Source organism: Oncorhynchus masou, chromosome 5 (genome assembly GCF_036934945.1).
Source record: "Oncorhynchus masou masou isolate Uvic2021 chromosome 5, UVic_Omas_1.1, whole genome shotgun sequence".
Taxonomy (NCBI): domain Eukaryota; kingdom Metazoa; phylum Chordata; class Actinopteri; order Salmoniformes; family Salmonidae; genus Oncorhynchus; species Oncorhynchus masou.
The window spans coordinates 80,287,376-80,300,060 of NC_088216.1; the positions used below are offsets into that span (position 1 = coordinate 80,287,376).

Genomic DNA, 12,685 nt, shown 5'->3' on the forward strand with positions numbered 1-12,685 from the left:
TAATTGCAAAGTCCGTCTTTGCCATGCAAATGAACTGAATCCCCCAAAAACATGTCCACTGCATTTCAGCCCTGCCACAAAAGGACCAGCTGACATCATGTTGATCCCTGTACGGGGATCGCAGCCATATTAAAACCTCTTATGGCTGCGATCCCCGTACAGGTATCAACATCAGGGGAAATTTCAGTGACAACTAAAAATACAACGACGTAACATTAAACATTCTTGAAAATGCAAGTGTCTTACATCCTTCAAAAGATTAGAATCTTGGTATTCAAACTACGTTTTACGATTTAAAATAGCTATTACAGAGAACAAATTCCATGCTTTTGTTTGAGAAAAGAGCGATCAACAACAAAAAACATTTTCCGCCATGACAGTTTTTACACATTCACATCTGAAGGTAAAATTATGACTTACATTCTGATATCTTGCTCTTATTTATCTTCCTGAGGGTCCCAGTGATCAAATGAAGTGCTGTTTTCTTTGATAAAATCCATTTTTATAGCCTAAATCGAAACATTTTGTAAACCGTTTGTGCCGTGAATTCCATCTCTATCAATTTTTTACAGAGCTTTCGATGTAATTACGAACTCCATTCTCACCTTGAACATCAGCGTAGTTGCAGTGACGCTTGTTACGCAAGCTGAGGAGCTGTTTCTTCAAGGACAGGACAGGAAGGACTGTTGTTGATGTACTATTGTTGCCAAAAAGTTCCATTTTGGTTTCATCTGACCAGAGCACCTTCTTCCACATGTTTGGTGTGTCTCCCAGGTGGCTTGTGGCAAACTTTAAACAACACTTTTTATGGATATCTTTAAGAAATGGCTTTCTTCTTGCCACTCTTCCATAAAGGCCAGATTTGTGCAATATACGACTGATTGTTGTCCTATGGACAGAGTCTCCCACCTCAGCTGTAGATCTCTGCAGTTCATCCAGAGTGATCATGGGCCTCTTGGCTGCATCTCTGATCAGTCTTCTCCTTGTATGAGCTGAAAGTTTAGAGGGACGGCCAGGTCTTGGTAGATTTGCAGTGGTCTGATACTCCTTCCATTTCAATATTATCGCTTGCACAGTGCTCCTTGGGATGTTTAAAGCTTGGGAAATCTTTTTGTATCCAAATCCGGCTTTAAACTTCTTCACAACAGTATCTCGGACCTGCCTGGTGTGTTCCTTGTTCTTCATGATGCTCTCTGCGCTTTTAACGGACCTCTGAGACTATCACAGTGCAGGTGCATTTATACGGAGACTTGATTACACACAGGTGGATTGTATTTATCATCATTAGTCATTTAGGTCAACATTGGATCATTCAGAGATCCTCACTGAACTTCTGGAGAGAGTTTGCTGCACTGAAAGTAAAGGGGCTGAATAATTTTGCATGCCCAATTTTTCAGGTTTTGATCTGTTAAAAAAGTTTGAAATATCCAATAAATGTCTTCCACTTCATGATTGTGTCCCACTTGTTGTTGATTCTTCACAAAAAAATACAGTTTTATATATTTATGTTTGAAGCCTGAAATGTGGCAAAAGGTCGCAAAGTTCAAGGGGGCAAAATACTTTCGCAAGGCACTGTATATATATATATATTTCTTTTTTGCAATTTGCAATGAAATGTGTGATAAAATGTGTAAAATACACATTGGTTATAGTGTGTGTGTGTGTGTGTGTATGTATGTGTACGACCCATAACCTGTGTGTGTGTGTATATATTCCATGTCAGATGTATATATTTTCCATTTTTTATTCAAATGGAATGGAGTAGAACAGCAAACACACACATGGTCGCTGCGCCTGCTACTCCTCTTCATTTCCATATGAAATAGCCATTGGGTGCTGTTCGGGGGAGGGGAGGGCAGGCCCACAACAATGGCCGGAGTTGAATGGAACAGCACTTCACCTTAGTGACTGTTCCCTCTGCTCTATACAATACATATCTGTTTAATTTATGTTATGATAAAAGGCTCATACAATACAAATATATTTTTTTATTGTTTTCTTTCACAGTGATAGTGACTCCGACTGGGAGCCCCCGGTGCCAAGCTGCCCGCTCTACCTCTGCCCACTCTACTCCTGCCTCCAGTGGTGTTCATATGCCACAGTTCATTACTGCAGGCATGACTGTGCCTCAGGGCCAAAAGGACACAGCATGGAGGCATCATTGTGTTCTGTGTTGCATGACCTGCACCACTTGTTCAGTTTGCCTCTGCCTTACATCAGAAAGAGACTGCTATGGGACATGGCACAGGCAGCAAAATATTGTGTTGAGGACTTCCAAAGGGTCTACTACTACATTATTTTTTTCTAATATATTTTTTACATGTTTATGTATTTTTTCGTGTGTTAGAATTGCTTTTTGATATGTTGTATATAGTTATTTGCACTGTTGTATATAGTTATAGGTCATTTCACCAATTCGGCCACTTGGGTACATTTGGGCAACTTGTGTGGGACACCTGGGTGACTGCATGCTAAATGTCATGTAGCTCACCCATTCCTGAAGTTATCAGTCTGAAACTTTGCACACCTACAGTTGCCCTCTTGTGTTATCCAGCGAAATTATCTCCAGTATCCTATCTGACTGTGTGGCTATTCTAGTACATGTGAAAGACGATGCTTCAACAATAAAAAAACAGAACATGTATGCTCTTTCTTTCTCTTTTCTTCCACCAGATCTACTGTGTTATATTCTCCTACATTCAATTAACATTTCCACAAACTTCAGAATGTTCCCATTCAAATGATACCAAGAATATGCACATCCTTGCCTCTGGGGCTGAGCTACAGGCTGTTAGATTAGGGTATGTCTTCAGGTGGAAATTGAGAACAAGGGATGCAGCCATAAGAGGTTTTAACAATACTCAAACATACAACAAATATCAATAAAATAATACAAAAACTAAACAATTTGATTGATTCATGAAGATGTTATTATTGTAGTTATTCACTAGGGTTAATGTTTTAATAAGATAATTTAAAAAAATGTGTTTGTGTATAAAGTATTTGACAACAAGAATATAAAAAATTAACAATCATTTCAGTGGTTTTGTTATCATTGCAATAGTAACATTCACCTTCTTTTTCACAGAAAACGCAGATATCATCAATAGCCATACATTTGGAAATCATAGAATTACATGGATATGTCTTATGTAAAATGTTGTAGTGCACATCCTTAACTTTGTTTGGTATACAGTATTTGTAAGGCCTTAACAAAGCATTTTTCCAGACAATGTCAGGAATAAGCATGTTCCAGAAAAACTTCCCCCTCGGTGTAAGTTGGTTTTGTGAATGAAGAATTTGTCTTATATATTTATTACAACAAGATCTCTCAAGTAAGCCCACGCCTTCTTTCTGAGTTCTGGATAAACTCTGTGATCATTCCCAAAATTAAGATGAGTTTTCATAAGTGTAGTTAGATCACTGGGAACGGCTTTGATCACAGAAATAAACTCTCTGAAAGGTATTGGAAACTCTTTCAATGTTATAAATTGTTCATATGTGAGAATATTACCCTTGTTGTCGAAAATATCAAGAACAAAGTCATTATTCCTCTCATGCCAGCTGGGGTAGAACAATGACTTATTCCTTACAGTTATGTCTGAATTATTCCACAAAAGAGCTTTATTTTCCAGGCCATTAAAGCTTGTTGGTGAAACCGAGCCAATTTAGCAGGTAATCTTTCAGGAATATAATTAAATTTCAGAAAGAATTGGAGACCTCCCAATTGATTAAACACATTATTTGGAATGAAATACCATATTGAATCAGTATTGATCAAACATTTATTTCAACCAGTTTATCTTGAAAGTGTTATTTATGTCACCAAAATCCAACACTTCTAGACCGCCTTAAGCTCTTTTGTTAGAAAGGACTGTTTTTTTTTTAGTTTGTGAGACTTATTTTTCCAGATGAAGTCAAGAAAGGTCTTATTGATCTCTTTACAAGTAGCTGGATTTACACATAACGATAATGAGGGGTACACAAAACGAGACAGTCCCTCTGCCTTGGACAGAAGTACTCTCCCAAGTATAGAAAGATCTCTTTGTAGCCAATTATTAAATATATTTTTAGTTCTCTTAATTTTAGGAGAGAAATTCATATGTTGTCTGACTAAGTGGTTTTTTGACAGATGTATTCCTAAATATTTAACACAGTCCTTTACAGGAATATGTTCTATTTCTTTATCATCAGAGTCAAATAAACATAATATTTCACATTTTGAAACATTCAGCATTAATCCTGATGCAATGAAAATGCAGAAAATGTGACGGCCCTTCATAAATCCTGTTTGAGTTTAATTTCTAATGGTATCTATTCCTTTCTTTAATCTTTTGGCATAAACCAGAGCAATCAACTTGTAATCAACATTTAATAAAGTAATTGGTCTCCAATTGTCAATCAGGCTTCGGAATCAATGAAATAAGGCCCTGTTTCATAGTGGAGACCATTTCCCCATTTTTAATGCAATCTTGAAACATATTGAAAATCATGTCTTCTAGTAATTCCCAAAACTGTCTTTAGAATTCAACTGACAGGCCATCAGGGTGATTTCCCTTTTTTCATTGAATTCAGAGCCTCTCTAATTTCTTCAATTGACACAGGTGAATCACAAACTGAGTGGAAATCATCCTCAATTACAGGGACATAATTCTGAATGTGTCACTGTTATGTGTCAAGCTTGGATACCACCTGCTGGTATGGTACTAAACTGTTAGGTTATAGACCGGATGCCATTGTTGTACCCGCGGGATATGGCAGTTGTTACACGCTGGCTACATGAAACATCCACAACAAAAGAATCATTGTGGAATCTGAACAGATGGTGATGGTGTACGTACCCCGTGCACATGCTAAAAGAAAGGAACGAGGGGGGTAGATACTGTAACTAAGTGTTTCTTTGTAGCAAAGTATTTATAAACAAAAAAGTATTTTACCTTAAACGTTTCGTTCATTTTCGATCTATTATATATACAACAGGCCATAATTGTTTTGGCCCAATAGGCCTGGCTTATTCCCACCCCATATTTGAAATGTATTAAATAAATAAAAATCCACATCAATCTACACACAATACCCCATAATGACAAGGCAAAAAAATGTTTTTAGAAATTAGCTCATTAATAAAAAATACAAACAGAAATACCTTATTTACATAACTATTCAGACCCTTTGCTATGAGACTCAAAATTGAGCTCAGGTGCAAAAGAAATCGGAAGCATTGAAGGTCCCCAAGAACACAGCAGCCTCCATCATTCTTAAATGGAAGAAGTATGGAACCACCAAGACTCTTCCTAGAGCTGGCCGCCCGGGCAAACTTGGCAATCAGGGGACCAAGATTCCGATGGTCACTCTGATAGAGTTCCAGAGTTCCTCTGTGGAGATGGGAGAACCTTCCAGAAGGACAACCATCTCTGCAGTGCTCCAACAATCAGGCCTTTATGGTAGTGGCCAGACAGAAACCGCTCCTCAGTAAAAGGCACATGATAGCCCGCTTGGAGTTTGCCAAAAGGCACATAAAAGACTCTGACCATAAGAAACAAGATTATCTGGTCTGGTGAAACCAAGATTGAACTTGTGATGACCCTCCCACTCTGTCTTTCTCTCTGCTCTTGTTTTCCTTAATAGGATGTCGGTGGGTGGAGCTGTGAGGGTCGTCAGCGAAATGGGACACACCTAGGCTCGGGTGTGTCCCATTTCACTGACAACCCTCCCAACTTGTCCCCCCCCCCCCCCTCAAGTTTCCAACAATATCAAATGTCTTGGGGGCATGACCGAGAGAGGAGCGACCCCTAGGTGAATCAGGGTCACCTTCCTTATTATTAATAGCTGTTTGGTTTGTAAGACATGTTTGATGTAGCAATGTAAGTTGATTTTATTTTTGTATTATGAATTATTATTATTTTTATAAAACAAAATAGAAAACATAACAGTATGTCAACACTCCCTCTCATGCTCTCATCTTTGTAAGTCACCTTGATTTGGCACCTGTGCGTTTTATCCATAAAAAAGAAAGAAACATTTAGCGAATTCCATGACAGTAGCTAAAGCAAGGGACTATTAGCAGCACACTAGTAGACTACAAATGCATGCTGGAGCGGCATGCCCTGAGCTCGTGGAGTGAGTGCTACTGGAGACAAATTGGAGCTGGTGAGAAAGCCGACGCTCCAGCCTTTGGGAATCTTGCTCCAAGTTCCAATCAAATTGGACAAGCTCCGGTTCCAGGTCCGCACGACTCACATACCCTGGTAGGAGCTGAAGTTTACTGATGACCTCTAGTGGCGAGTTGGGGAAAACTTTACTTACAGCCTGCAGGTATAGCAATGATTAGACTTGTCATAAGACGTTATAAAGGCTCATATATGCCAATGATAAGCTGTAGAGTGCTATATCTCCAGGATTTATGTAAAGTGATTTAACGTCGGTTCCGTATTAAATGGGGTCCTCCACATAGTCTAGAGCTCTCAAACTCAACTCTGGACCTTGAAGCCAGTTGCACTGCATTTTTTCATTGCCCCCCTAGGGACTGATTTAGACCTGGGATACCAGGTGTGTGCATTTAATTATCAGGTAGAACAGAAAACCAGCAGGCTCCGGACCTAGTGGGGTAGGCGTTGAATACCCAGGGTCTAGAATATACATAAATGGACACTACACTCTTAGAAAAGAAATTGCTATCTAGAACAAAAAACGGTTATTCGACTGTCCCCATAGGATAACCCTTTGAAGAAACTTTTGGTTTCAGGTAGAATATTTTGGGTTTCTATGTAGAAGCCTTTCCAAAACAGTTCTAACTGGAACCCAAAATGGTTCTACATGGAACCAAAAAGGGTTCACCTATGGGGACAAACATAACCCTTTTTTCTAAGAGTGTGCGTCGACATGCCCACAGAGTGCATTTCTTTGGAGCATCATACCAGGGTGCAGATTTACTTTTTTGTTTTACGTTATCCTCTTGGATCCAGCACCGGGGAAACATTTTTTTTATGGATGTATACCACCCCTCTATCCACAGAATGCATGTACCTATCATCATCACAATAGTCATATCAATGTTTTGATGAAGAATTTTATTTTGTTGTATGCAGATGAACAGGCACTACAGTTTGTAGAGTAAATAGCTAAACAGACAGACTTCTAGACCACTAGGGCTTTCCCACATGTCCGACCACTGGTTCCCCTACATACAGTACGCAAAACGAGGTAAAATGCAAGGTAAATGCATCGTTAAATATGCATGCTCTCTTTCTCTCCCTGTTAGAGTGTGTGTTGTGAGTATGAGTGGTGGCTCAGGTAAAGCATTTACGAAGTTAGCTTGGCTTGTGTTTCAGAGCTTGCGCTGCCACAACACTCACTGAGAGCTGATGGTTAAAGTGTTTTATCCCACAATCGGATGTGTACGGTCCCAAAATGTCCCCCCACAGCCATATATCCCAGATCTCCAGAATAAACTTCTTGCAGCAGAAAATTCAGTTTCCTCATCAATATTTCAGTAGAGGCTCCGCTTTCTGCCTTTTTCTTCAATGCACTTTGTACTGTAGCTTTTTGTCCCCATGTCAGTAAGAGTACACACCTCTTGTGTTGAGAGAGCAATCGGGGTATTATAGCCTTCACTACCTCCCAGGGTTGCTAAGGAAACGAACACAACAGCTGTGTCATATAACAGTCACACATATTACAAGTATAATCTCTGCTGAAGATTCTGTTGGATTCACAAGCTCAAATTACAAGGGTTGAGATTTAACAGGATTTTGTGCTGCATAGATTCAAATTCTCCCAATTATTTGGAGATGTTAAAAAACAACAACAGAATATACTGATTTGTCTCAATTTGACCAGTTAAGAGACCAAAATCATTGGCATCAGTTTTCACAATTTGTACAGTAAGCTCACAGTAGAATTCAATGCTTATTTATGGTAATCGAGCATCCAATGACTGTTAGATCAGAGATAGCAAGTTGGAGACTGAGCCGGGACACAGTAAACGTGACATCATTTTCATTCAGAAAAAAGACAGGACATAGAAGTCGTATAATAAACTGAAGCCATGGCAACAAAAGCAGTTATGGTTACAGTGTTGAGCCAGAGGAGACAGGATCTAGTATCTCCCATGGGGAAGTGGGGCTCTCGTTGGATTGTTACTGTAAATGTGATCATCCATACAGCAAATTCCCAGAATTAGCTCATATTCCCACATTTCTTTGGCTCCTTTAATTTGGTCAGGGACAGTCCCTTTCTGATGACAAGCCTATTCCCGTTTCACCATTGATGGAGTAGGGTGGTGTTGGATCATTTTTGTATTTGTGCTAAACCTTTGTGGAGGCACACGTAGGCTAATTAATGTTTGAACCCTGACCCTTCTAAAAAGCCACTGCTGTAAACATGTAACCAGAAAAAAGGAAGGGGGTGTTGTTCACATGCTCTCACACCTAAACCCAACACATGGTCAGAGGTACTAGAAGTGATGAGTCCAGAAATCAGTGGGGTCAAGAAATTACACAGGAAATTACAGGCACATGAGGGACATGGTCAGAGGTACTAGAAGTACACTCAATGCTGCCTTGGGGAAGGTATGTATTCTATACCAGTCATTCCCAGGATCCATGGTCCGACGGGAACCGGTCCCTGGGACATTGCTGAGTGGTCCATCAGGTGGTTATCTGACTGTCACGACTCCTACCGAAGGTGGCTCCTCTTCCTGTTCGGGCGGCGCTCGGCGGTTGTCGTCACCGGTCTACTAGCTGCCGCCGTTCCCTTTTCCCTTTTCTGTTGGTTTTGTCTTATTGGTTTCACCTGTTTCTTGTTTAGGTTTGTAGTTGGGCTATTTAAGCCGGTAAGGACCGCCTGCTCTTTGTGCGGGCTTATTTTTCCACTGTGTTTATGTGTGGTAGTGCGTTTCGTTTTGGGTTTTTCTCTGGACTAGTTAGGTCCTGTTTTTGGGCCAATCGTGGATGTGCGCCCGGTATTTGGCGCATACGATTTTCACTGTGCCTAAATAAAAGCACTATTCTGTACCTTCTGCCTTCTGCGCCTGACTCCGCACCCACTACGCCTGAGTGCGTCACAGACACTGATTTCATCTGATCTTGAGAGCAGGTTCTCAACATAAACAGGCATCCAAGCTTACCAGTGTAGAGAAACACTGTTGTATACCGTTACACTGAACAAGGCTCAACAGTGTAGTACTGCTCTGCTCCACTCAACAGTGTAGTACTGCTCTGCTCCACTCAACAGTGTAGTACTGCTCTGCTCCGCTCAACAGTGTAGTACTGCTCTGCTCCACTCAACAGTGTAGTACTGCTCTGCTCCGCTCAACAGTGTAGTACTGCTCTGCTCCGCTCAACAGTGTAGTACTGCTCTGCTCCACTCAACAGTGTAGTACTGCTCTGCTCCGCTCGACAGTGTAGTACTGCTCTGCTCCGCTCAACAGTGTAGTACTGCTCTGCTCCACTCAACAGTGTAGTACTGCTCTGCTCCGCTCAACAGTGTAGTACTGCTCTGCTCCACTCAACAGTGTAGTACTGCTCTGCTCCACTCAACAGTGTAGTACTGCTCTGCTCCGCTCGACAGTGTAGTACTGCTCTGCTCCGCTCAACAGTGTAGTACTGCTCTGCTCCGCTCAACAGTGTAGTACTGCTCTGCTCCACTCAACAGTGTAGTACTGCTCTGCTCCGCTCAACAGTGTAGTACTGCTCTGCTCCGCTCGACAGTGTAGTACTGCTCTGCTCCACTCAACAGTGTAGTACTGCTCTGCTCCGCTCAACAGTGTAGTACTGCTCTGCTCCGCTCGACAGTGTAGTACTGCTCTGCTCCACTCAACAGTGTAGTACTGCTCTGCTCCGCTCAACAGTGTAGTACTGCTCTGCTCCGCTCAACAGTGTAGTACTGCTCTGCTCCGCTCGACAGTGTAGTACTGCTCTGCTCCGCTCGACAGTGATTTGTCAAGGATCAGCTAAATGTCATTATTGTGATCCAGTAGGACATGCTGCTGCTGCTGCTCAGGGGGACTTCAGGGGGAAAACACCAAACACTGCATAACACTCAACACAGGAGCAACTCACATAGAAAAGATAGAAAAACAGTGAGAATCTGTTGTACTGTACAGCATATTTAAAGCCTTACATGGAATGACAGATGCAAAAAAAACAAAAAAAACAGGACTGTACAGTTTCGCATAGCATCCAGGTTGCAAAAAAAATCTGCTAATATTTACAATGCACAGTGCATAGCTTATTCTGGCTATGCAGGCACCATTGACTATACCATATCACTAGTGTTACGAGGGAACATACTTCCATACTGCCAGGTAAATTTCATCACAACCACAGCACATTTGAATAGAACACGGCAGAATATTTTTCCTGCGCTCGTAGGAGTTGTGGTGTTGTTGGTACACACATACTGCCATGGTTTGACTGTGATAACAATCCCAGTGTTGTAGCTGATATGTGTTGGTTATGTTGGTGCTGTGTTTCTCTGATGTGGGTCCTAGGGGAGTGTTTAAAAAAGACTGCTCAGTCAGTGTGTTGGTTGGTCAGGCAGAGAGGGGGAACAGGGAAGCGTTGCATTGAAGTCTCTGGCAATGTGCAGTATGATTGGATAGTTCAGTCTGGGTGACCCAAGCAACTAGATGGGCTCTACGTAATTAACAGGATATAAGCCCAACAAAATGGGCTCTACGTAATTAGCAGGATATAAACCCAACTAGATGGGCTCTACGTAATTAGCAGGATATAAACCCAACTTGCCACTGTCCAACAGGCCTTTACACCAGCCCTGCTCATCCTCGTCTTCTAGTTTAGTTAGCTCGTCTCCTGTGAGAAAGGACGGAGCGAGAGATGGAGAGGGAGAGCAAGATGGAGAGAGGGAGAGCGAGGTGGAGAGAGAGAGAGAGGGAGAGTTGGAGAGCAAGGGAGAGAGGGAGAGAGCGAGGGAGATAGAGAGAGAGAGGGAGAGAGAGCAAGAGAGAGAGATGGAGAGAGGGAGAGGGAGAGAGAGTGAGAGATGGAGATGGAGAGAGAGCGAGAGAGAGGAAGGGAAGGAGAGAGGGAGACATCAGATTGACATACAATTTTGATTGATTTTTGATTATCAACAAACATGAATTCAATTTGAATTCAATTTGAAATCAACCAAACCTTGAAACTCTGTTGTAGATTTTTGGTTGAAATCTGGGTTATATTTGAGGTGTGTGTGTTAACTTTTTGCAAACTGTACCTCAAACTGATGCCAGTTCATATGCATGCCAGGGCCGTGGATGTTGCTATTGTTTGTTTTCTTTTTGGGATGAAAAAGGTAATGAGACAAAAAAACTGATTTTCATGTTTGGAAACCTTTTATCATACTGCGGGTTAGTTAGATGATTGGTTTTAAATCATATATATCAAAACAAATATAATTGAAAAGTCCAGTGCACAATTTAGTGTCTTTCTTGTGGAACCCAATCAACAGATTTCGTTTATAAAAGGTTCACAAGTAGTAGTAGTAGTTGTAGTCGTAGTAGTAGCAGCAGTAGTAGCAGCAGTATTAGTAACGTTATTGTCCCAAATGACATAACATTTTCAAAAGATACATGACAAACAGAATCACAACCAAATAGAGTTGCTAGTTCTTGTTGGGATGCTCACCTGCTTTAAAGGTGAGTTCATCCTGTTCCTGCCCGTCGTAGTCGTACAGCGCCCTCACCCGTACGCCCTTCGCTGACTCGTCCTCAAAGGGGTTGGCTCCACCCCCATTGGTGTCTGAGCCTGAGTTTGGCGCGGCCTGCTCATCGTCTGACCACTCTGCCGACTGGTCCTGGGAGGCCTGGTTCTTATCAGAGCTGCTCACACTGTGGAGGAGGAGACGTTTCAACATCCTACACCATCATCATCATTGTTCGTTTGCAGAAAAGTTTCACCACAAGCTTCCTCCAGGAACTAGGATCACTATTCATCAACATGGTCATCATGTGACCAGCACAGAGGAGAAAGGGCTGAGTGAATTGGAGACCCAAACTGGATGTTTCACTTTTATGAGCTGATCTCTTTACTCATGTCAACCCAGCACGAGAAAACATGCCCCGCCCCCACTTCTCTGTTCTGCTATAATCACATAATAATACTAAAACAACTGGGTGACATCATCTTCTGGCCACTCAACAGCCCGTGTGGAGATATTACCAAACACAACTGTGACATTTCACAACAGGTTGTTGGAAAGGGAAAGGGGATAGCTGGTTAGTTGAACAACTGAATGCACTCAACCGAAATATTTGGCATTTAACCCCATCAGAGAGGTGCGGGGGGCTGCCCTAATCGACATCGTATTGATACTGTAGTTTGCAATAACATGCTTTGTATTTATGAACGGTTAACTTCATATCAACATTAATCATTGCTGCCACCTCCTGGGCATTAGATTAGATAAATGTTCTGGCCCCCAAAACAAGAGGAAATAGTCTTGAGCAAACAACTGATATCATCTGTATGAAAACAGATATAACATCTCATCCACATAATTCATATATTGCCTATTGCACCTATGGGCTGTTCTGGCTCGGACAAGGCATATTTACAATTTAACCCCTTACACACTACACATCGGACAAGGCTTACTTACTTACTTACTTATTACTATTGCACAGTGTTCCGGTTCCGGGTTGCAGCGAGCGGTCGCATCTACACTTCGGTCCGCAGGTAGTATA

General features: G+C 41.6%; 1 protein-coding gene across 5 annotated transcripts in view; it reads right to left on the minus strand.

Annotated features, from left to right (window-relative positions):
* Positions 1-7,049: 7,049 nt before the first annotated feature.
* The window catches only part of LOC135540344 (protein kinase C and casein kinase substrate in neurons protein 1-like), a 59,475-nt gene continuing 53,839 nt past the window's right edge, over positions 7,050-12,685 (minus strand). For 3 of the 5 annotated variants that reach the window (XM_064966936.1, XM_064966935.1, XM_064966938.1), the window contains 2 exons: positions 11,628-11,830; positions 7,050-7,629 (listed from right to left, as the gene is read on the minus strand). In XM_064966936.1, the coding sequence (XP_064823008.1) occupies positions 7,490-7,629; positions 11,628-11,830 (343 nt within the window). In that variant the 3' untranslated portion in view covers positions 7,050-7,489. Of the gene's footprint in view, positions 7,630-7,976; positions 10,815-11,217; positions 11,278-11,627; positions 11,831-12,685 lie in introns of those variants that run through there. The other 2 variants (XM_064966940.1, XM_064966939.1) reach the window with 2 other exon arrangements.